Source organism: Erythrolamprus reginae, chromosome 3 (genome assembly GCF_031021105.1).
Source record: "Erythrolamprus reginae isolate rEryReg1 chromosome 3, rEryReg1.hap1, whole genome shotgun sequence".
NCBI lineage: Eukaryota > Metazoa > Chordata > Lepidosauria > Squamata > Dipsadidae > Erythrolamprus > Erythrolamprus reginae.
Window position 1 is genome coordinate 3,679,926 of NC_091952.1, and position 25,655 is coordinate 3,705,580.

The window sequence follows — 25,655 nt, forward strand, 5'->3', positions numbered from 1 at the left end:
ATGCCCCCCTCGCCACAGCTGAAAGATGGTTCTCTAATGTGAGCTGTGGATCGAGGAGGACACCCAGGTTGCAGACCCTCTCTGAGGGGGTCAGTGATTCCCCCCCCCAGGATGATGGATGGACAGATGGAATTGTTCTTGAGAGGCAAAACCCACAGCCAGAGAATAACAAGAGCGTTGGATGGGACCTTGGAGGTCTTCTAGTCAAATCCCCCTTTTGAATCATCAATCAATCAGAATAGAGCTGGAAGGGACCTTAGAGATCTTCTAGTGCAACCCCCTGTTCAATCAATCAATCAATAAGAATAGAGCTAGAAGGTACCTTGAAGATACTGTAGTCCAACCCCCTTTTCAATCAATCAATCAATCAATCGGAATTGGGCTGGAAGGAACCTTAGAGGTTCTTCTAGTCCAATACCGTTTGTTCAAATCAATCAATCAGAATACAGCTGGAAGGGACCTTGGAGGTATTCTTGTCCAATCCCCTGTTCAATCAATCAATCAGACTAGAGCTGGAAGGGACCTTGGAGTTCTATCTGCTACAATGTCCTTCCAGTCAACGACTACTTCAGCTTCAACCACAACAGCACACGAGCACACAACAGATGCAAACTCAAAGTGAACTGCTCTAAATTTGACTGATTCCTGATTGATTGAACAGGGAGTTAGACTAGAGCTTGACGGGACCTTGGAGTTCTAGTCTAACCCCCTGTTCAATCAATCAGAATCAGTCAAATTTAGAGTAGTTCACTTTGAGTTTGCATCTGTTGGGTGCTCATGTGTTGTTGTGGTTGAAGCTGAAGTAGTCGTTGACGGGAAAGACCTTGTAGCAGGTGATTTTATGGACTGTGCTTAAGTCATGTGTAAGGCGACGTAGTTCTAAGCTTTCTAAACCTGGGATTGGAAGTCTGGTTTCATAGGGAATGTGGTTGCAAGTGGAGGAGTGGAGGGCTGGATCCGCCCAGCCCTCTCTCTGCCTTGTGGGCTGGCTGTTGGCATCATGAACTTCTCCTCAACCCTGGGAGCTCCACCCAATGCCCAAAGCCCAGCGCAGGAGGCCAGCAGCTGTCTTGCCTGTGCAAAGGCCGAGCAGGGCCGGCTCCTTCCGGCTCCCCTGGATCACCGCCTCCTCCACGCCTCTCGCATGGCCCCGGAGTTGTTGTCGCAAAAGGCCAGGAAAGAGCGCAGCGGGCATCCAACCAGGGGCAGAGCAGCAGCAGCCCCACCCAGGGATCCTGGCCATTGGGGAGGGAGGGGGGTACTGCAGGCAGAGGTCTAGAGGGGAGGCTCCGGGAGGGGGAGGGCAAGGGAGGAGGAACAGCTGGGCTGGAGCAAAGGCGCCCTCTGCTGGGAAGAGCCCTTCGGTGCAGAGGTGCCCAAACGTAGCTATGGGAATCAATCCATCCATCAATCAGAATAGAGTTGGAAGGGACCATGGAGGTCTTCTAGTCTAACCTCCTGCTCAATCAATCAATCAATCAGAATAGAACTGGAAGGGACATTAGAGGTCTTCTAGACTAACTTCCTGCTCAATCAATCAATCAATCAAACTAGAGCTGGAAGAAACTTTAGAGGTCCTCTAGTCCAGTGATTTTCAACCAGTGTGCCGTGACACACTAGTGTGCCGCGAGACATGGTCAGGTGTGCCGCGAAGCTCAGAGAGAGAAAAAAAGAAAGAAAGAGAGAGAGAAAGCAAGCAAGAGAGAGAGAAAGACAGAGAAAGAAAGCAAGAGAGAGAGAAAGCAAGAGAGAGAAAGAAAATAAGAGAGAAAGAAAGCAAGAGAAAGCAAGAAAGAAAGAAAGAAAGAGAGAGAGAGAGAAAGAGAGGGAGGGAAGGTGGGAGAGAGAAAGACATAGAGGGAGGTAGGGAGGGAGAGAGAAATAGAGCAAAAAAGAGGAAAGAAGGAAGAGAGAAAGAAAGAGGGATGGAGAGAGAGAGAAAAAAAGAGGAAGGGAGAGAAAGAGGGAGGGAGAAATAAAGCGAAAGGATGAGAGAATTTTTTGTCCAAACTTTTTTTAGCCCCCCCCCCCCCCCCAATGTGTCCCATGGTTTTGTAAATGTAAAAAATGTGCCGCGGCTCAAAAAAGGTTGAAAATCACTGCTCTAGTCTTACCGCCTGCTCATTCATTCATTCAATCAATCAATCAATCAATCAATCAATCAGAATAAAGCTGGAAGGGACTTTAAATAGTGTCTATGCATCTGTGATGTGTGTGTGTGTGTGTGTGTGTATGTATACTTAAATTCACCCTGCCTTTTAAAGTCGAGACCAAATTGTCCCTCCGTCCTTTTCACTCTGCAGGAAACGTGGCACGTGGCCTGGCCAATCTCAGCCAGCCCCCTTTCCCTCCCAGACGGTGACGTGAAAACAAATTATGATTAATGTTGCCCGGTTTGTTTCCGTCCCTGCTCCACAACATTTCAATCTTCATTTATTAACAAGAAAGTTAGAGGCTGCAGAATCTAAATTTGCAGGCCAAAGAGGTTTCTAATCTTGTGCGGTTGAGCTGGAAAGCTCTGGGTTGGGGGGGGGGGGGATGCCATTTTCTCCCAGGAGTTTGGGTTTTTTTATGTATCCATCCTTCCATCCATCCATCCATCCATCCATCCATCCATCCATCTACCTATCTTGTCTGTCTGTCTGTGTCTCTCTATCTATCTCTATCATGTCTCTCTACCTGTCTGTCTGTCTGTCTGTCTGTATGTCTGTCTGTATGTCTATCTATCTATCTTGTCTGTCTGTCTGTCTGTCTGTCTGTCTGTCTGTCTGTCTGTCTGTCTGTCTCTCTCTCTATCTATCTATCTATCTATCTATCTATCTATCTTGTCTCTCTCTCTATCTATAGAAACATAGAAACATAGAAACATAGAAACATAGAAGACTGACGGCAGAAAAAGACCTCTTGGTCCATCTAGTCTGCCCTTTTACTATTTCCTGTATTTTATCTTAGGATGGATATATGTTTATCCCAGGCATGTTTAAATTCAGTTACTGTGGATTTCCCAACCACGTCTGCTGGAAGTTTGTTCCAAGGATCTACTACTCTTTCAGTAAAATAATATTTTCTCATGTTGCCTTTGATCTTTCCCCCAACTAACTTCAGATTGTGTCCCCTTGTTCTTGTGTTCACTTTCCTGTTAAAAACACTTCCCTCCTGAACCCTATTTAACCCTTTAACATATTTAAATGTTTCGATCATGTCCCCCCTTTTCCTTCTGTCTTCCAGACTATACAGATTGAGTTCATTCAGTCTTTCCTGATACGTTTTATACTTAAGACCTTCCACCATTCTTGTAGGCCCGTCTTTGGACCCATTCAATTTTGTCAATATCTTTTTGTAGGTGAGGTCTCCAGAACTGAACACAGTACTCCAAATGTGGTCTCACCAGCGCTCTATATAAGGGGATCACAATCTCCCTCTTCCTGCTTGTTATACCCCTAGCTATGCAGCCAAGCATCCTACTTGCCTTTCCTACCGCCCGACCACACTGTTCACCCATTTTGAGACTGTCAGAAATCACTACCCCTAAATCCTTCTCTTCTGAAGTTTTTGCTAACACAGAACTGCCAATGAAATACTCAGATTTAGGATTCCTTTTCCCCAAGTGCATTATTTTACATTTGGAAACATTAAACTGCAGTTTCCATTGCTTTGACCATTTATCTAGTAACGCTAAATCATTTACCATATTACAGACCCCTCCAGGAATATCAACCCTATTGCACACTTTAGAGTCATCGGCAAATAGGCAAACCTTCCCTACCAAACCTTCCCCTATGTCACTCACAAACATATTAAAAAGAATAGGACCCAGAACAGACCCTTGTGGCACACCGCTTGTAACCTGACTCTGCTCAGAATACTCGCCATTAACAATAACTCTCTGATGTCTATGCTTCAGCCAGCTTGAAATCCACTGAACTATCCAGGGATTAAGTCCAATCTTCACTAATTTATCTATCAGCTCTTTATGTAGAACCGTATCAAAGGCTTTGCTGAAGTCCAGATAGGCAATATCCATGGCACCACCTTGATCCAACACCTTTGTGACATAGTCAAAGAACTCAATGAGATTAGTCTGACACGATTTGCCTTCAGTAAAGCCATGCTGATTTGGGTCCAATAAGTTATTGTTTTTTAGATGCTGATTTATCCTCTTTTTGAGTAGAGTCTCCATCATTTTAACTACAACTGATGTCAAGCTAACTGGCCTGTAGTTACCAGCTTCATCTCTACTGCCCTTCTTGTGGATAGGCACAACACTGGCCATTCTCCAATCCTCAGGAACATCTCCTGTTAACAGGGATTTGTTAAACAAATCAGTCAGGGGGGGTAGCAATGACAGATCTGAGTTCTTTAAGAACTCTGAGGTGGATGCCATCTGGACCCATTGCCTTATTTATCTTTAATCTTTATCTTTAATATTTCAATCTTTCTATCTCTATCATGTCTCTCTACCTGTCTGTCTGTCTGTATGTATGTCTATCTATCTTGTCTGTCTGTCTGTCTGTCTGTCTCTCTCTCTCTCTCTATCTATCTATCTATCTTGTCTGTCTGTCTCTCTCTATCTATCTCTATCATGTCTCTCTACCTGTCTGTATGTCTATCTATCTATCTTGTCTGTCTGTCTGTCTGTCTGTCTCTCTCTCTCTCTCTCTCTCTCTCTATCTATCTATCTCTATCTTGTCTGTCTGCCTATCTGTCTTTCTGTCTGTCTGTCTGTCTGTCTGTCTCTGTCTCTCATCTTTCTGTCTGTCTGTCTGTCTATCTCTATCTATCTATCTATCTATCTATCTATCTATCTATCTATCTATCTATCTATCTTGTCTGTCTGTCTCTATCTATCTATCTCTATCATGTCTTTCTACCTGTCTGTCTGTCTGTCTGTCTGTCTGTCTGTCTGTCTCTCTCTCTCTCTCTCTCTCTATATATCTATCATCTATCTATCTATCTATCTATCTATCTATCTATCTATCTATCTATCTATCTATCTATCTATCTATCTATCTATCTATCTCATCTCTACCCATCCGTCCATCCATCTATCTATCTGTCATCTATCTTCTGTCTATCTGACTAGCTAGCTTGTCTGTCTATTCATTCCTCTCTCTCCCCCCTCCCTCCCTCCCTCTCATTTATATATTGCCCATCTCACCGTTTTGGGACAATTCTAGGTGGCTCACAATATAATAAAAAGAGCTATTTCCCCTCGCCCGTGATCCCTTTTCCAGTCCCTCGTTTCCTCCCCCTGGAGGATTCCAACCCCAGAACGTGAGAGGCCTCCTGGGGTTGGCCCCCATCCCATCAGCAGCTCCCTGGTGGGTGGGTGGGTGGGTGGGAGAGATAGAATTGTGATGCCTGCACCCAGCAGAGACTCAGAGGCTGCCAAAGACCCCTTTTTAATTTGCGGCTGTTGTAAATCAGGAAAGGGAATGAAATGCAAACGCCCCGCGGTCTCCGGTCCACGTTTAATCCCCGTTCTTGGTTGCGACTTAATGGGGAGGAGAAAAGCTCAGACAGCCTGTGATTATGGGGGTGATAAATCTGCATTTCCTCCCTGCCTGCAGGAAGGTTTTATGAGGGGGGGGCGGTTGTGCTAATTATATTGTGTCTTCCTTATTACAGTCATTTCCTCCCCAGGAAGGGCGGGGCTTTCTTTCTCCTCGGAGCCCCCCCTCGCCCCCCCCTTTCTGCTCCTGATGCGGCTTTTCTCCTTCAATTGGGCTCCCCAGTTTTCTTTTTCACTGAATTTTGGAAGGATGCGAAAATCCGCACCGGTCCTGAGCGACTCTCGCCGGCCGCTTCCGCCCTCTGGCGGCCAAATGGGGAACAGAGGCTGGTTTTTGCAGGGAAGCTTTTAAGAAGAAAGTCTGGGAATCACACAGAGACACACACATACACACTCAGAAAGAGACATAAACACACAGACACACAGAGACACAAACACAGAGAAACACAGAGACACAAACACACAGGCACACAAACACAGGCACACATACAACCACAGAGACACACAAACAAATACAAACACAGAGAGAAACACAAACAAAATACAGACACAAACACACACAAACACACACACACAGAGACACAAGCCCAAAAGCCCAAAAGCAGACACACACACAAACACACACACAAACATATGCTCACATGCAAACACACACACAAATTCACAAAAAGACACAAAAACACACACACACACACTCACAGAGATACAAACACACAAATATGCTCACATGCAAACACACACACACAAATTCACAAAAACACACAGAGACACACACACTCACAGAGATACAAACACAAACACACAAACATATGCTCACATGCACACAAACACAGAGAGATACAAACACACACAAAAATATGCTCACATGCAAACACACAAACACACACACACACAAATTCACAAAACACACACACCCAAACACAGAAAGACAGACAGACACAAAGACAAACACACACAGACATACACTCAGATACAAACACATATACACACACACAAACACACACACAAACATACACACACAAAGGTATAGACAAACACAAACCGACACAAAGATCAACATACCCACTTACACACACAAACATATACAAACAAACACCTACACAAATACGCATACACACACACACACACACGTGTTGCTGAGCCTGCCCTTCTTCTACTTCTGGATGCTGCCTTGCAGAGGCCGTCCTCGACTTACAACCTCCACTGGGGCCGGAATTCCCACCGCGGCTGATTGTGTGACCTGCTTGGGCAGGGCTGTGAAAGGAATCCCTGCGGTTGTTAAGTGAAGGAGACATAGTTGTTAAGTACTCTATTGTGAGTGCTCCTTGGCCACCTTGAGTCCTGTCAGGGGGGGGGATGACCCAGGCCCTTCTGGGTACCCAGGGCCAGGGGGATTGACAGATGAAGCAGAGAGTGAGTTCTGTGTTAGCAAAAACTTCAGAAGAGAAGGATTGAGGGGTTGTGATTTCTGACAGTCTCAAAATGGGTGAGCAGTGTGGTCGGGCGGTAGGGAAAGCAAGTAGGATGCTTGGCTGCATAGCTAAAGGTATAACAAGCAGGAAGAGGGAGATTGTGATCCCCTTATAGAGAGCGCTGGTGAGACCCCATTTGGAATAATACTGTGTTCAGTTCTGGAGACCTCACCTACAAAAAGACAAAATTGAACGGGTCCAAAGACGGGCTACAAGAATGGTGGAAGGTCTTAAGCATAAAACGTATCAGGAAAGACTTAATGAACTCCATCTGTGGAGTCTGGAGGACAGAAGGAAAAGGGGGGACAGGATCGAAACATTTATATATGTGAAAGGGTTAAATAAGGTCCAGGAGGAAGTGGTTTTAATAGGAAAGTGAACACAAGAACAAGGGGACACAATCTGAAGTTAGTTGAGGGGAAAGATCAAAGGCAACATGAGAAAATATTATTTTACTGAAAGAGTAGTAGATGCTTGGAACAAACTTCCATCAGACGTGGTTGATCAATCCACAGTCACTGAATTTAAACATGCCTGGGATAAACATATATCCATTGTAAGATAAAATACAGGAAATAGTATAAGGGCAGACTAGATGGACCATGAGGTCTTTTTTCTGCCGTCAATCTTCTATGTTTCTATGAGTGAGAGTGAGGGAGAAAGTGACTTGAGTGAGCCCGAGGAACCACTAGAGTGGGCTGATGGGACAATGGGAGAGTGGTCCCAGTCAGAGGATGACGAAGACATTAGGGTGGATAATCAGTGGATAGATCCTCCCTATAGGGCAATGTTTCCCAACCTTGGCAACTTGAAGATATTTGACTTCAACGCCTGGAATTCTGGGAGTTGAAGTCCAAATATCTTCAAGTTGCCAAGGTTGGGAAACGCTGCTATAGGGCATTGCTGAGAAGGCGAGAGGAGTTGTATAGTAAAAGGTATTAGCGTACAGCCTTAGCCTCTTTGGGGCGTGATGTCACTTCCAGGCAGTATAAAGGCAAAGGTTGTGGGAAATGGGGTGTGGAGATTCAACGTCGTTCGATGGAACACACAATTGGGTTTTATTTGTTTTTTTATTTCTTTCATTGATTACATTTATACGCTGCCCCAATCAACGGTTTGACTCCAAAAGGCATCGAGTGCCATGAATTGTCCCTGCAGCCAAAAAACCAGGAGACGGCGAGTTCTAGGCTTGCAGCTGTGGAAAAGCGGCTGGGTGACTTTGGGCCAATCACCAGGCGACGGTGAAATCTAGTCCTACAAATAAAAGGGACCTGACTTTGGACCAGGAATTCTAGTTCTGCCTCAGGCATGAAAACTGACTGGGTGACTTTGGGCCAATCGCCAGGAGACTGGGAGTTCTAGTTCCGCCTTTGCATGAAAGGCAGCTGGGTGACTATGGGCCAATCGACAGGAGACAGAGAGTTCTAGTTCCGCCTCAGGCATGAAGATTGATTGGGTTTGGGCCAATCACCAGGAGACCGTGAATTCTAGTCCTGCCTTTGACATGAAAGGCACCTAAGAGACTTTGGGCCAATCGCCAGGAGACAGTGAGTTCTAGTCCCGCCTTTGGCATGAAGGCAGCTGGGTGATTTGGGGCCAATCACCAGAAGTCTGGGAGTTCTAGTCCCGCCTTTGGCATGAAAACTGATTAGGTGACGTTGGGCCAATCGCCAGGTGATGGTGAGTTCTAGTCCCGCCTTAGGCATGCAAGGCAGCTGGGTGACATGGGCCAGACACTTTTTCTGAGCCCTATGAAGGAGGCAATGGCAAACCGGAAGAGTCCAGAAGGAATTGGGTGGCTTATAAATTAAATAAATTATATTATATTACATTAAATTAAACCAAGAAAACCTTCCCCAGAAAGCCCTTAATCAGCTGTGATTGAACAGAAAAAGATGGGGGGGGGGGACACAGACATAATTTTGGGTCTATGCCCCAAACAGCCTGCATGATGTCTATTTCCATTATTCTATTTGATTATTCTATTTATTAGATTTGTACGCCGCTTTTCTCCGAAGACTCCAAAGATTTCAGGGTCTCTTGTTGGTTCAAGCGGGACCCCCCAGGTCTCCCCCTTTCCTTCCTCCTTCCTTCTCCTTTCCACCCCCCCCCATGTGCCCTCATCCCAGGGGGGAGCGAAGGGGGGGAGCTACAGGACCGAATATGTAAGGTCAAGTTGCAGGTCGGTTTTGATCAGCACAAATCCCTGAAGAGAGGAAAAAAGAAACAAAAAGGAAGGTTGAAGTTTGTAAGAAAGAGCAATTTTTCCCATGAGAATCAACGTAAAAGCAACTAATGAAATGTGATTGGAGAAACCACAGGGAGGGTGGAGACCCTGTTTCCTCCCAGGAGATTCCTCGGGAGGCCCCACGGAGGCTTCCCCCTGCCTTTTCCGGCCCTGTTTCCTCCCAGGAGATTCCTAGGGAGGCCCACGGAGGCTTCCCCCTGCCTTTTCCGGCCCTGTTCCTCCCAGGAGATTCCAGCGAGGCCCCACGGAGGGTTCTCCCCACCTTTTCCGGCCCTGTTTCCTCCCAGGAGATTCCTATAGAGGGCCCCACGGAGGGTTCTCCCTGCCTTTTCCGGCCCTGTTCTTCTTTCTCCAGGAGATTCCTACAGAGGCCCATGGAGGCTTCCCCCCTGCCTTTTACGGCCCAGTTTTCCTCCCAGGAGATTCCTAGGGAGGCCCAACGGAGGCTTCCCCCTGCCTTCTCCGGCCCAGTTTCCTTCCAGGAGATTCCTAGGGAGGCTCCACGGAGGCTTCCCCCTGCCTTTTCCGGCCCAGTTTCCTCCCAGGAGATTCCTAGGGAGGCCCCACAGAGGCTTTCTCCCTGCCTTTTCCGGCCCTGTTTCTTCCCAGGAGATTCCTACAGAGGCCCCATGGAGGCTTCCCCCTGCCTTTTCCGCCCTGTTTCCTCCCAGGAGATTCCTAGGGAGGCCCCACGGAGGCTTCCCCCTGCCTTATCCGGCCCAGTTTCCTCCCAGGAGATTCCTACAGAGGCCCCATGGAGGCTTCCCCCTGCCTTTTCTGGCCCTGTTTCCTCCCAGGAGATTCCTAGAGAGGCCCCACGGAGGGTTCTCCCTGCCTTTTCCGGCCCTGTTTCTTCCCAGGAGATTCCTACAGAGGCCCCATGGAGGCTTCCCCCCTGCCTTTTCCGGCCCTGTTTCACTCCCAGGAGATTCCTATAGAGGCCCCACGGAGGGTTCTCCCTGCCTTTTCCGGGCCCTGTTTCCTCCCAGGAGATTCCTAGAGAGGCCCCACGGAGGCTTCTCCCTGCCTTTTCCAGCCCTGTTTCTTCCCAGGAGATTCCTACAGAGGCCCCATGGAGGCTTCCCCCTGCCTTTTCCGGCCCTGTTTCCTCCCAGGAGATTCCTAGGGAGGCCCCACGGAGGCTTCCCCCTGCCTTTTCCGGCCCAGTTTCCTCCCAGGAGATTCCTACAGAGGCCCCATGGAGGCTTCCCCCTGCCTTTTCTGGCCCTGTTTCCTCCCAGGAGATTCCTAGAGAGGCCCCACGGAGGGTTCTCCCTGCCTTTTCCGGCCCTGTTTCTTCCCAGGAGATTCCTACAGAGGCCCCATGGAGGCTTCCCCCTGCCTTTTCCGGCCCTGTTTCTTCCCAGGAGATTCCTACAGAGGCCCCATGGAGGCTTCCCCCCTGCCTTTTCCGGCCCTGTTTCCTCCCAGGAGATTCCTATAGAGGCCCCACGGAGGGTTCTCCCTGCCTTTTCCGGCCCTGTTTCCTCCCAGGAGATTCCTAGAGAGGCCCCACGGAGGCTTCTCCCTGCCTTTTCCAGCCCTGTTTCTTCCCAGGAGATTCCTACAGAGGCCCCACGGAGGCTTCCCCCTGCCTTTTCCGGCCCTGTTTCTTCCCAGGAGATTCCTACAGAGGCCCCATGGAGGCTTCCCCCTGCCTTTTCCGGCCCTGTTTCCTCCCAGGAGATTCCTAGAGAGGCTCCACAGAGGCTTCTCCCTGCCTTTTCCGGCCCTGTTTCCTCCCAGGAGATTCCTAGAGAGGCCCCACGGAGGCTTCTCCCTGCCTTTTCCGGCCCTGTTTCCTCCCAGGAGATTCCTAGAGAGGCCCCACGGAGGCTTCTCCCTGCCTTTTCTGGCCCTGTTTCCTCCCAGGAGATTCCTAGAGAGGCCCCATGGAGGCTTCTCCCCCGCTTTATGGGGGAGACACACAGAGACATAGATACACACACACACACCGATAGGAAAAAGCGGTGGGCCCCAAATGCCCAGGTACCCACCTCATGCATGGAGACTTCAGGGCCCACCAGGCTGGCTCCGAAAAAGTTAGGAAGCAGCTTTCCTGCTCGGAGTTTCCCTGAGGAAGGAGGAGGAAGGGGGGAGGCCTCAGAGGAGGGGAAGGGCCTCCAGGACCCCTCCCCCATCACCCTTGCCGGCCCTTGTGGAGGGGAGGGGACCCCATGGGGGAAAGGGGGGCAGAGGGGCCTAGGGACTCACTGTTCTGGTTGGACAAGACCACAGGCCCAGCAATATTCAGAAGATTCTCCAGAGGGGACAGCTGCACGAGAAAACAAATGCCTCAGAATTATGAAGTTATTAATTATTTCAATCAGAATAAAGCTGGAAGGAACCTTAGAGATCTTCTAGTCCAGCCCCCTGCTCAATCAATCAATCAATCAAGCTGGAAAGGAACTTGAAAGTCCTAGTGAAGCCTTCTGCTCAATCAATAGATCGATTAATCAATCAATTAATTAATCAGAATAGAGCTTGGAGATTTTCTAGCCCAGCCCCCTGCTCAATCAATCAATCAATCGTTGATCTTGTACCAGAACACTAACTCCCTGCTCAATCAATCAATCAATCAATCAATCAATCAATTAATCAGAATAGAGCTGGAAGGGACCTTGGAAGTCTTCTAGTCCAGCCCCCTGCTCAATCGATCAATCGATCGATCAATCAATCAACTAATTAATCGGAATAGAGCTTGGAGATTTTCTAGCCTAACCCAATCAATCAATCAGAATAGTGCTGAAAAGGAACTTGAAGGTCTTCTAGTGCAGCCCCCTGCTCAATCAATAGATCAATCAATCAATCAACTAATTAATCAGAATAGAGCTTGGAGGTTTCCTGCTCAATCAATCAATCAATTAACCAATAGAACTAAAAGGGAACTTGAAGGTCTTCTAGCCCAACTCCCTGATCAATCAATAATCAATCAATCAATCAGAATACAGCTGCAAGGGATCTTTGAGGTTTATAATCTGAGGGAACCCCAGTACTGCAGATGGTCCTCAACTTATGACCTCATTGGAGCCAAAAAATTCTGTTGTTAAGCAAAACATTTGTCAAGTGACTTTTGCCCCATTTTACAACCTTTCCTGCCACCGTCATTAAGTGAATCCTTGGCAGGTGTTAAATTAGCAACACGGTCATTAAGTGAATCAGGTTTTCCCATTGGCTTTCCTTCACTAAAGTCTGGTCTGGTTTTTCCCACTCTGGGGCTTTCTGGAATAATGATAATGATAATGATGACGATAATGATGATGATAACAACTATTATTATTATTATTATTATTATTATTATTATTATTATTATTATTATTATTATTTAGATTTCTTTGCCGCCCCTCTCCGTGGACTCGGAGCGGCTTCCCTGAAGCCTCCAGAGGGCGAAACGGCTGGTTTGATCACATGGCCACGGAGAGGCTCCATCGGTCATAAGTGTGAAAAACGGTCAGAAGAGACCTTTTTTTCCCCAGCTGTCACTTTGAACGGTCACTAAATGGACAGTTGTCAGTTGAGAACCACCTTCCCCTGCCATTGGCTTAACAAGCATGGCCAAAACGGTCGTAAAACAAAGCGCGCCTCAGATAACGACCGCCTCGCTTGGCAGTTTTCTGCCCTCCGATTTCACACTCACCTTGATCTCTCCGATTCCGGACCACTCCTGCGACAGGCGCAAACTATGGGGCACAAGAGGGCAGACAATCATTTTTATTATTATTATATTAGTATACAGTATAATTATAATTATTATTATGTTAATATATAATTATTAGTATATTAGTAATAATAATTATTAGTAACTAAATTGAAACATGCCTGGGATAAACATATATCCACCTTAAGCTAAAATACAGGAAACAGTATAAGGGCAGACTAGATGGACCATGAGGTCTTTTTCTGCCGTCAATCTTCTATGGTTCTATAGATGAGGAAGGAAGGGAGGAAGAAAAGAAGGAAGGAAGGAAAGAAAGAGAAGGAAGGAAGAGAAGGAAGAGAAAGAAGGAATCCATCCATCCATCCATCCACCCTATCTATCTATCTATCCATCCATCCATCCATCCTGTCTGTCCATCTGTCCGTCTGTCGATCGTCTCTCTCTTTCATCTCTCTCTCTCTCTCTCTCTCTATCTATCCATCCATTCACCCATCCATCCATCATCCACCCATCATCTCTCTCTCTCTCTATTTGACTGAAAGAGTAGTAGATGCTTGGAACAAACTTCCAGCAGACGTGGTTGATAAATCCACAGTAACTGAATTTAAACATGCCTGAGATAAACATATATCCACCCTAAGATAAAATACAGGGAATACAGTAGTAGAAGGGCAGACGAGATGGGCCAGGAGGTCTTTTTCTGCCATCAATCTTCTACGTTTCTATGTAACACAGGCTGCTACTCAAGGGTTGCCATAAGTCGGAAGGGGAAGGGGGGGACTCACCCTTTGAGGACCACCGAGCCGCCAACCCTGGCAAAGGAGTTTCCTGACTGGACCCCTTTGAGGAAGATCTGTGCCGTGAGGTTGCAGTTCTAGGAGAAACAAGGAGACGTAGTTTAGGTGCAGAAGAGTCTGTAGTAGTGTCTACTCCACGGTGGCCTCCCAGGAGGAGGTGGAGAAGCAGGCATTGGGGGGGGGGGGTTTCTCAGGGAGCCACTCCAGAAGGCAGCTAGACCCTCTGGGAATACTCGTGGGATTGAGTAAGGTGGAGTCTTATTTACATGCGTGTTAGATGCATGTTCCTATGGACACCTGTGTTTGGGGACCTCATTGTCCTCCTCTGTTCTTCCCTCTCCTTCCTTTCTCAGTGGTTAGAATGCATTATTAAAGGCTCACTGCCCACTGCCAGCAGTTTGATCCTGACTGGCCCAAGGTTGACTCAACCTTCCTTCCTTCCTTCCTCCCTTCCTCCCTTCCTTCCTTCCTCTCTTCTTTCTTCTCTTCCTTCCTTCCTTCCATCCTTCCTCTCTTCCTCCCTCCCTTCCTCCTCCTCTTCCTCCTCCTCTTCCCCCTCCCTTTCTTGGCCTCTCCGAAGCTTCCCACGCCTGCTCCCTCTGCCCGCTGGAACCCCTTGCCCTTCCTGGAGGCTTACCAGGCCGAGGGTGAAGACGGGCACCCGGCTGCTGTTGGGGAGGACCACGAAGGCCTCCGCCCGGCCCAGGAGGGAGACATCCAGGCCCCCGGGGTGGAAGTGGAGCTGGGGCGCCTTCTGGGCTGACAGCTGGAGCTCCATCGGCATCTCCGGAAACTGCCGGCTCAGCTGGGAAGGAAGAAGAAGAAGAAGGAGGTGACCCCCACTCCAGACCGCCACCCCACGGCTCCCCCCCCCTCTGCCCACTTCGGATCTTTTCCTACCTCGGGGAAAAGGGCTCCGACGTATGGCGTGGTCAAGCGGAAGGGGATCTTTTTGGAGAGCTGGAAGGGGAAACAGGCCGGTTTCAGAAGGTGGGCAAAGAAGAGCGGGGAGATCATCTAGTCTGACCCCCACTGCTCAAGCAGGAGACTCTCCCATCTCCTCCTCCTCTTCTTCTTCTTCTTCTTCGTACTCCTCCCTCTCCTTCTCTTCCTCCTCCTCGTTCTTCCCTTTCCCCTTCCCTTCCTCCTCCTCTTCCTCCTTCTCTTCTTCCTCCTTTCCCCTCCTTCCTCTTTCCTCCCTTTCCTCTCCTCTCCCTTCTCCTCTTCCTCCTCCTTTTCTTCCTCCTTCCTTGTCCTTCTTCTTCCCCTTCCTTCTTCTCCTCTTCTCCTCTCCCTTGTCCTCTTCTTTTCTTCCTTCTCTTCCTCCTCCTTCCTCTTCCTCTCTTCCCTTTCCTCTATTCCCTCCTCCTTCTCTTCTTCTTCTTCTTCCCCTCTTCCCATTCAACTCCTCTTCCTCCTTCTACACTTCCTCCTTCCTCCCCCTTCATCTTTCTTTCCTTTCCTCTACTCTTCCTCATTCTCTTCCTCCTCTTCTTCCTCCCTTCCCCTTCATCCTCCTTGTTTTTCCTTTTTCCCTTTCTCCTTCTCTTCTTTCTTCTCTTCTTTCTCCTTCCTCCTCCTTCCTCCTCTTCCTCCTTCTCTTCTTCCTCCTTCCCCTTCCTCTTTTTTCCCTTTCCCCTCCTCTTCCTCCTTCCTCCTCTTCCTCCTTCCTCCTCTTTCTCTTCTTCCTTCCTTCCTCATTCCCTCCTCCTCAAAGGAGAAAGGTCTCCTCCAAGCTGGGACCCTTACCTTCTTGTCTGTGAAGTTCACCCGCAACACGTTTCCAGCGAAGTACACAGCGGCTGCCGAGTTGACCAAAGAATCGGAGATCCCTACTACGACCATGGAGTGCGACCGGTTGGGGAGGAGGATGGGGGTTGGCACGATGTGGGGGCGTCTTTTGTATGGCTCCATCAAGAAGAATTCCCCCTGAAAGACAAGCGGAGAAACGGTAGAGTCATCCCTACACCAGAGGGCTTCAAACTGAGAAACATAGAAGACTGACGGCAGAAAAAGACCCCATGGTCCATCTAGTCTGCCCTTATACTATTTCCTGTATTTTATCTTACAATGGATATATGTTTATCCCAGGCATGTTTAAATTCAGTGACTGTGGATTTACCAACCATGTCTGCTGGACGTTTGTTCCAAGCATCTACTACTCTTTCAGTCAAATAATACTTCTGATCTTTCCCCCAACTAACCTCAGATTTATTTTTATTTATTTATTTATTTGTTTGTTTGTTTATTTATTTATTTGTCAAACAAGTATAGTATTATAGTACATATGAACATAACATAACATAACACAAGTAGAACGTAGTAATAGAAAGGATAATAAGACAGTAGGACAGGGACATTAGGCACAAAAGTGCACTTATGCACGCCCCTTACAGACCTCTTAGAAAAGGGTCAATTGTACATAATGTAAGGTTGAAGATTTTGGGGTTGGGGGAAGCAACAACAGAGTCAGGTAATGAGTTCCAGGCGTTGACCGCTCTATTTCTGAAATCGTATTTTCTGCAGTCAAGTTTGGAGCGATTTACATTCAGTTTGTATCTATTACATGCTCTTGTGTTGTTGTTAAAGGTGAAGTAGTCACTGACAGGGAGTACATTATGATGTATGATTTTATGAACAACAGTTAAATCAGTTCGGAGACAACGTAGTTGTAAATTTTCTAGATTTAGTATTTGAAGTCTGGAGGAGTAGGGTAATTGTGATTGTGTCCCCTTGTTCTTGTGTTCACTTTCCTATTAAAAACACTTCCTCTTGAACCTTATTTAACCCTTTAACATATTTAAATGTTTCGATCCTGTCCCCCCTTTTCCTTCTGTCCTCCAGACTCTACAGATTGAGTTCATGAAGTCTTTCCTGATACGTTTTATGCTTAAGACCTTAAGACTTGGCACCTTTAAGACTGGTGGCTGTGCTGGCTGGAGAATTCTGGGAGTTGAAGTCCACCACTCTTAAAGTTGCTAAGTTTGGGGATTATGGTTATGTCCGGAAGCAGGAAAATTTTGGTCTAGGATTCAAAACTGGTTGAAAGAGATGTTAAATTATCAACTGAAAATGAAACTGGAAACGTATTTTTGGGGAATAAGTAGAGGACAGCATAATAAGGAAGATTACTATTTGATAACACATATATTAACATCAGCAAGGTTGGTGTTTGCACAAACTTGGAAAAAAGGAAAATACATGTATACCAAAGGAAGAAATGGTGATTAGGAAAATGCTAGATAGTGCTAAGCAAATTAACATACAGATTACAGAATAAACAAAATAAAGACTATTACACAGTTTGGGAAAAATTATATAGTTGGATAGAAAAGGGGAAAAAATTGAACTAACGTTTAAGAAAAAGAAGGAATCCACGGAAACAGAATTGTAAAGTATTAAGTAAAGTATTTAAATATGTAACCCTTCCCTGGTGCAGAGCTGAAGGGATTGGATAATGTAGCCTAGAGCATAATTCTCTGCCTTACAAGGCAAAGGTTGCAGGTTCAAGTCCCAGTGGGTATGGCTAGCTGATGAGGCCAAAATAAGGCCGAAATAGATCTATCCTAGTCTCCCTTAATTTTCAAATTCAGCTTAAACATGTGACACATACAGATAGAATTGTCGGCTATCAATAAAATTAACTGCCTTGGAAATGGCCCTGGGTTGGGCCGAGAGGCAAAACAGGAGCTGTGATGTTCCTTCCATATACCAGGGTGATTCGACACAAAATGTAACCCTTCCCTGGTACAGAGCTGAAGGGATTGGATACTGTAGCCTAGAGGATAATTCACTGCCTTACAAGGCAAAGGTTGCAGGTTCAAGTCCCAGTGGGTATGGCTAGCTGATGAGGCCAAAATAAGGCCGAAATAGATCTATCCTAGTCTCCCTTAATTTTCAAATTCAGCTTAAACATGTGACATATATATATATATATATATATATGTTTTTCTTATGTCGGAATGGGACCATCCTAGTCTCCCTTAATTTTAAAATTCCAGCTGAAAACATTTTAACATATATATATATATATATATATATATATATATATATATATATATATATGTATGTAGATTGTTCTGAGTTCGGGTTTTGCCCTGTGTAATATTTTGCATGTTTATGCGACGTTTCGGCGAAATCACATTCACCATCATCAGGCTAAAGTTCCAATCTTTGTGTTGTTGTAAAATGGAATGTTAGCAACTGTCATTTCTTCCTAGTATATAGTGTGGGGGTGGAGATTTGTTTTGAATGTAGCAAATAGATTGGGTGATTATGTTTCAGTGATCTGATTTGTTGGTGTAATCATAATTATTAGAAGGAATGACATGGAGATTTTTATGAAGTGTTTTGTTTAAGGCTGATTTCCAAATATCAAATTTGGGGTGTAGGCTGTTGAGATGTGTGAGGAAATTGTCTAGTTTTTCTTTACCATGTGTCCAAATTACAATGTTGATGATACCTTTGTAATTTGGCCACAAGGTAAAGAAAAACTAGACAATTTCCTCACACATCTCAACAGCCTACACCCCAAAATACAGTTTACTATGGAAACAGAAATCAATGATCAACTTCCCTTTCTAGATGTACTGGTCTATAAAAAACCCAATGGCAGCCTAGGACATACTATCTACCAAAAGAAAACCCATACCAACCGTTATCTAAATGCACACTCACACCACCACCCCGCACAAATCACCTCAGTGGCCAAAACTCTCATCACCAGAACCAAACGCTTAGCTGACCATGAGCACTTAAAAACTGAAATGAACAAACTCAAAGATGTATTAATTTCTAATGGATTCAAAGAGAAAACAATAACAAACCTAATCAAAAAAGAGACACCCCCCAAAAAACAAGATCAAGAACAGGACAATGGCACCACCATCCTTCCTTACATCAAAGGCACCACGGATAAAATTAGTAAAATTCTGCACAAACATAACATCAAAACTTCATTTTGCACCAACCAAAAAATATCTAATATCCTAAGGAGCCCCAAAGATAAAATCCAATTGGAATACCAAGGAATCTATGAAATCCCTTGCAAAACATGTGCAGCCACATACATTGGACAAACTAACCGAAGAGTGAGCCAACGCATAGCAGAACATGTGAATGCAGTCAAAAAAGAAGAAAAGACCTCCTCCCTTGTCCAGCACATTAAAAAAACAGGGCACGAAATTGACAGAGAATTTATACAGAAGAATTGCTCTAGAAGCTATAGAAATTGAGAGGAGACCCCTTTGCATAAATAAAAGAGATGACACGTCCCGACTACCAGAAATTTGGAAACCAGCCTTAAACAACAAAAAAAACACTTCATAATAATCAGCATGTCAATCCTTCTAATAATTATGATTTTAGAAATTTGATATTTGGAAATCAGCCTTAAACAAAACACTTCATAAAAATCTCCATGTCATTCCTTCTAATAATTATAATTCCTTCTAATAATTATGATTACACTAACCAATCAGATCATTAATTATGATTTTAGAAATTTGATATTTGGAAATCAGCCTTAAACAAAACACTTCATAAAAATCTCCATGTCATTCCTTCTAATAATTATGATTACACCAACCAATCAGATCACTGAAACATAATCACCCAATCTATTTGCTACATTCAAAACAAATCTCCACCCCCACACTATATACTAGGAAGAAATGACAGTTGCTAACATTCCATTTTACAACAACACAAAGATTGGAACTTTAGCCTGATGATGGTGAATGTGATTTCGCCGAAACATCGCATAAACATGCAAAATATTACACAGGGCAAAACCCGAACTCAGAACAATCTACATCAGGTCTCTTCCTAAAAATCTCCAATGACGGAGCACCCGCATCTTCTAGTGGCAAGCAGTTCCACTAGCTTTATTTTATATTTATTTATTTTATTTTATTTATTTATTTGTCCAATACACAATAATAGATAATGAAGGTTATAGAGGATATAGTAGAGAAGAAATAGGAGATATAGGAGAGACAATTGGACAGGGGACAGAAGGCACTCTAGTGCGCTTATGCATGCCCCTTACTGACCTCTTAGGAATCTGCAGAGGTCAACCGGGATGACACTATGGAGTCCGGTAATAGAAACATAGAAGACTGACGGCAGAAAAAGACCTCATGGTCCATCTAGTCTGCCCTTATACTATTTTCTGTATTTTATCTTAAGATGGATATATGTTTACCCCAGGCATGTTTCAATTCAGTTACTGTGGATTTACCAACCACGTCTGCTGGAAGTTTGTTCCAAGCATCTACTACTCTTTCAGTGAAATAATATTTTCTCACGTTGCTTTTGATCGTTCCCCCAACTAACTTCAGATTGTGTCCCCTTGTTCTTGTGTTCACTTTCCTATTAAAAACACTTCCCTCCTGAACCTTGTTTAACCCTTTAACATATTTAAATGTTTCGATCATGTTCCCCCTTTTCCTTCTGTCCTCCAGACTATACAGATGGAGTTCATGAAGTCTTTCCTGATACGTTTTATGCTTAAGACCTTCCACCATTTTGTAGCCCATCTTTGGACACGTTCAGTTTTGTCAATATCTTTTTGTAGGTGAGGTCTCCAGAACTGAACACAGTATTATTCCAAATGTGGTCTCACCAGCGCTCTATATAAGGGGATCACAATCTCCCTCTTCCTGCTTGTTATACCTCTAGCTATGCAGCCAAGCATCCAAGACCAATTTTGCATTGTCCATTTTGTTGCATCCTTCCAACCTGACCTGGGATGCTGTGTACCTCCACCGGTCAATTACCTTGAAGTCCAGACTGCATTGGTCTTCTGTAATCTCTGGTTTGCTCACCAAGGAGTAGTCGAGTCCCGCTATGGAGTCGATCTGGGCCCAGACTAAAGAAAACAAGAGAAAAGCAACGTTCAAGACCTGAAGGGAGCCTGGGATGGGAGAAGGAGCTGGGTTTGAACTGGACTGTGGTGGTGGGCGAACTCACTCTCTGTCTTTCTCAAATTCAGTGAAAAGTCGTCAACGGCTTCCTTGACCTCTCTGCACACCTGGAAAGGAAGGAAAAACCTGTTCGTGAAAGAGACGTAGAGGTGGAAAGCAGCACAGAAAAATAGACTTTTTCAATTCTCTGCTGTCAGTCCGGCCCCAACTTATTTATTTATTTTTTGTTTATTTGTTTTGTCCAATACACAATACATATTGAAGAGAGTAGACATGAAGTATTATACAGTAGTACCTCTAGATACGAGCTGCTCTACATGCGAGTATTTCAAGATACGAGCCACAAGGGGAGCTCAAATTCGGGATACGAGTCGAGCGTCCACTAGGTGGCGCAAGAATCCTTGCTTTTGGTTATCTCGGAGGGGAAAAACAACGTCTAAAGTTATTTGTTCCAGATACGAGTTGCCTCGACATACAAGCTCCCTTCTGGAACGAATTATGCTCGTATCTGGGGGTACTACTGTATATATAAAGAAAAGATATAAAAATAGAGGAGAAGATATATGAAAGGAAGAAAAGATATATGATATATGAGATAAACATCGCTACATAGCACTGCACACCAAGACAACTAGACACAAGAACAGTTTTTCCCAAACGCCCTCACTCTGCTAAACAAATAATTCCCTCAACACTGTCAGACTTTCTACTAAATCTGCACTTCTATTCTACTACTTTTTCTCATCATTCCTAGCACCCATTTTCTCCCATGTTGACTGTATGACTGTAACTTGTTGCTTATATCCTAAGATTTTTATTAATATTGCTTCTCCGTTGCTTATTTGACCCCTGTGACCATCATTAAGTGTTGTACCACATGATTCTTGACAAATGTATATTTTATTTTATGTACGCTGAGAGCATCTGCACCAAGACAAATTCCTTGTGTGTCCAATCACACTTGGCCAATAAAATTCTATTCTATTCTAATCTATAAGGAGAGACAATTGGACAGGGGACGAAAGGCACACTGGTGCACTTATGTACGCCCCTTACTGACCTCTTAGGAACCTGGAGAGGTCAATCGTGGATAGTCTAAGGGAGAAATGTTGGGGGTTAAGGGTTGACACTTCTGAGTCCGGTAATGAGTTCCACGCTTCAACAACTCGATTGCTAAAGTCATATTTTTTACAGTCAAGCCTGAAGCGATTAATATTAAGTTTGAATTTGTTGCGTGCTCTTGTGTTGCTGCGGTTGAAGCTGAAGTAATCATTGACAGGCAGGATGTTAAAAGACTTGGTCAACTCTGTTTGCAGTGAAACCTTTATTTTACTAAAAGTCAAGTGGCCACCAAAGCCAGAAACTCCTGTATCAAATGTTCTCTTTTTCTTAAAATAAATTGTATTTATTTTATTTATTTTCCTTGCCTTTCGCAAACTACTGAAAACCCATGGTTTAATTGGCTGGTATGACTGTTTTAACAAGGTCTTGGTGGGCTCAGGAAAAGCCCGCAGGGTGGGAGCAGTATGGACATCGGGGTGTATGTGTGTTGATTCCACAGAGCTGGGGCAACAACAGAGAAGGCCCTATCTATCTATCTATTTATCTATCTATCCATCCCTACTTACCTATCTATCTATCTATCTCTGTCTGTCTATCTGTCTATCTGTCTATCTATCTATCTGTATTTAATTAATTAATTAGATTTGTATGCCGTCCAATCATGAAGGACTTTGGGAGGCTACACTGCAGGGTGGACAAAGGGTTGCTCTAGACTACCTTGAAATCTTTGGAATCAAAAAACAGTGTGCAAATTGGACAGGTAAACAGGTAGGGTGAGGACGATGGATGGACCATTTCTAGGTTCACTGTCTGGCACATCACCTGCTCACTATCTTCCACCACCGGACAGGTGAGCTCTTTGATTGAAATCAGAGCCCTTCCTTCCACCTGCCACCTGCCCATCTTCTGCGTAACGATGCAGGAGGACGGCTGGGAAAATATCGCCCCACACCTGTTCATTCCACCTGGTTGGCGGGGAGAAATAGTAACCGAGGCCCCCAACTTGGAGAAGAATAATCTCGGCGCTAACAAAATCGGGCTCTCGAATGAAAGACAATCTATGTGTTGAAATCAGGGGAAACTGCCCCTCGCCTTCCCCGTTTCCATAAATCTCGTTCCAAAAAGCTTCATGAGAACCGTGTGCGGGCCAAGAATCTGACGCCTGTCACTTGACAGATGCAGATTTCACGCCTGCCGGAAGATCCTATGCCGGGCTCTTTGTGGGAGCCATTCACTCCCGATAGGTGCACTGGTAGAGAAGCAGACCCATAACTTGGAGGGAGTCCTTACACCTTACGACCATTCGTTTGGTGAAACTTCAAAGTTGCGTTGCTGAAAAAAAGTTGCTGATAGCAATTGCATTTAGATTTATATACCACTTCATGGGGCTTTTTACAGCCCTCTATAAGCGGTTTACAGAACCAGCCTCTTGCTCCACAACAATCTGGGTTCTCATTTTACCCAGCTGTGGAGTGGAAGGCTGGGTGGACCTTGAACCCTGTCAGGATCAAACGACAGACTGTGGGCAGAGTCAGCCTTCAATACTGATTCCTAACCACTGCACCAACCAGACAGACAGATAGATGGATGGATGAGTGGGTGGGTGGGTGGGTGGGTAGATGGGTGTATGTATGTATGTATGTATGTATGTATGTATGTATGTATGTATGTATGTATGTATGTATGGATAGATAGATAGATAGATAGATAGATAGATAGATATAGTTAGATGATAGATATGTTTAGATGATATAGAGATAGTAGGTAGGTAGATAGGTAGATAGATGATAGATAGATAGATAGATAGATAGATAGATAGATAGACAGACAGACAGACAGATAGATGTAGATGAATAGATAGATAGATAGATAGATAGATAGATAGATAGATATAGTTAGATGATAGATATGTTTAGATGATAGATAGTAGGTAGGTAGGTAGGTAGATAGAGGGACAGACAGACAGACAGACAGACAGACAGACAGACAGACAGATGTAGATAGCTAGATAGATTGATAGATAGATTGATAGATAGATTGATAGAGATAGGCAGGCAAGCAGGCAGGCAGGCCAATAAATGGATGGGTGGGTGGGTGGGTTGATGGATAGATAGATATAATTAGATGATAGAGGGGTAGTTAGGTAGATAGGAGACAGACAGATAAATAGATGGATGGATAGATGGATATATTTAGATTATAGGTAGGTCAGTATGTAGACAGACAGACAGACAGACAGACAGACAGACAGACAGAAAGATAGATAGGATAGACAGACAGACCACAGAGAGAGGGAGATAGATTGATGGAGGGATATAGTTAGATGGTAAATAGATATGCTTCATGATAGATATATTTAGATGATTTGGAGATAGATAGATAGATAGATAGATAGATAGATAGATAGATAGATAGATAGGTAGGTAGGTAGGTAGGTAGGTAGGTAGGTAGGTAGGTAGGTAGGTAGGTGGGTGGGTAGATTGGGTGGATGGATGGATGGATGGATAGATAGATATAGTTAGAATGATAGAGAGATAGATAGGTAGGTAGGTGGGTGGGTGGGTGGATGACAGACAGACAGTCCAGATTAGACAGATAAATATGGAGAGAGAGAGAGAGAGAAGGGGGAGACATGAATAAATAGCACTAGCACCTAGATCATTTATCAGCAAAAATATGTTACCTGTGTAGATTATAGTTTATCGGCTATAAAAATTTATCTGTCTTGGATAATGAAGATGGATAGGCACCCGGTGGCTTTTGACCTTGGTCGAGGGAAGGGCCTCCTTTGGGAGGAAGGGACCCCCGCCCCCAAATCTTACCTCTTGTTTGAGATCGGAGATGAGGGTCCTCTTCAGACCTTGAGCCATCCAGTTGTAGAGTTGGCTGCAAGAAGAAAGGAAGCATCTCAGGATGAAACAGGTTCCATCCCAGCCGGGTCACTGCCATGGCTTTTGATGGGGAGGGGGCATGTTTCAGCAGGGGGAGGGTCTTACGAAAGCCTCAAGGGAAACTAAAGAGCAGCTTTAGCTGCAAGGAGGCAAATTGGGAGGGAGAGGGAAGAGGCGGGATTTTCTTTTCTTGTCCTGATCAGTGGCTGAAACTGCATACAAGGAGACAGGTCAATAACCATAAAGATCTATCGAATGTTCAAATTACCGTGGTACCTCGACATACGAGTTTAATTCGTGCCAGAGCCGAGCTCGTATGTCGATCAATTTGTATCTCGAACGAATCAATTTAGATTTGGCTTTTCGCGCCGAGATAACTGGAAAAAATGGAATTCTTGCGCCACCTAGTGGACGCTCGGCTCGTATCCCAAATTTGAGCTCGGGTGTCGAATAGAAATTTTGCTCGCGTCTCAGCTCGTAACTTGGAATACTCGCATGTGGAGCAGCTGGTATCTAGAGGTACTACTGTATTAGACTTTGTTTCGGTTCGTGTTTGTGCAGTTCAACAAGCGCCTTTGTCGATAGAGTCTTGTTCATTTTGAAACCTTTGTGTTTGAGTTTTAATTTGGGGCTTACTACCCACTGACTGCTGTGCAAGACGAAACGTTTTAGGTGGAGAAAAAAAAATTAAAAATCTTATACCCAACATGGTTGGATTTTGATGACTTAAGCCCTACATGGCATCGGACCAGAATATCTCCAGGACCGCCATCTGCCGCACGAATACCAGCGGCCAATTAGGTCCCACAGAATCAGCCTTCTCCGGGTCCCGTCGACAAAACAATGCCATCTGGTGGGACCCAGGGGAAGAGCCTTCTCTGTGGCGGCCCCGGCCCTCTGGAATCAACTCCCCCCGGAGATTCGAACTGCCCCTACCCTCCTCGCCTTCTGTAAAATGTTGAAGACACACCTTTGCCGTCAGGCCTGGGGGGGATTAATCTCCCCCCTCCTTTATTCTCTTGACCTTTATTACGTTTATGTTCAGCTGGACTGTGTATGATTGTGTAGCAGATAATTTTTTAATAACAA

At 45.1% G+C, this 25,655-nt stretch overlaps 1 protein-coding gene across 1 annotated transcript in view; it reads right to left on the reverse strand.

Moving 5' to 3' along the window:
• Positions 1 to 8,040: 8,040 nt before the first annotated feature.
• Positions 8,041 to 25,655, reverse strand: part of LOC139165549 (bactericidal permeability-increasing protein-like) — a 28,191-nt gene continuing 10,576 nt past the window's right edge. The window contains exons 6-16 of the mRNA XM_070748738.1: positions 24,498 to 24,561; positions 20,660 to 20,720; positions 20,467 to 20,558; positions 15,437 to 15,616; positions 14,588 to 14,647; positions 14,325 to 14,492; positions 13,676 to 13,764; positions 12,870 to 12,912; positions 11,447 to 11,507; positions 11,230 to 11,306; positions 8,041 to 9,190 (exon numbers count right to left, since the gene is read on the reverse strand). Of these exons, the coding sequence (XP_070604839.1) occupies positions 9,134 to 9,190; positions 11,230 to 11,306; positions 11,447 to 11,507; positions 12,870 to 12,912; positions 13,676 to 13,764; positions 14,325 to 14,492; positions 14,588 to 14,647; positions 15,437 to 15,616; positions 20,467 to 20,558; positions 20,660 to 20,720; positions 24,498 to 24,561 (952 nt within the window). The 3' untranslated portion in view covers positions 8,041 to 9,133. The remainder of the gene's footprint in view (positions 9,191 to 11,229; positions 11,307 to 11,446; positions 11,508 to 12,869; positions 12,913 to 13,675; positions 13,765 to 14,324; positions 14,493 to 14,587; positions 14,648 to 15,436; positions 15,617 to 20,466; positions 20,559 to 20,659; positions 20,721 to 24,497; positions 24,562 to 25,655) is intronic.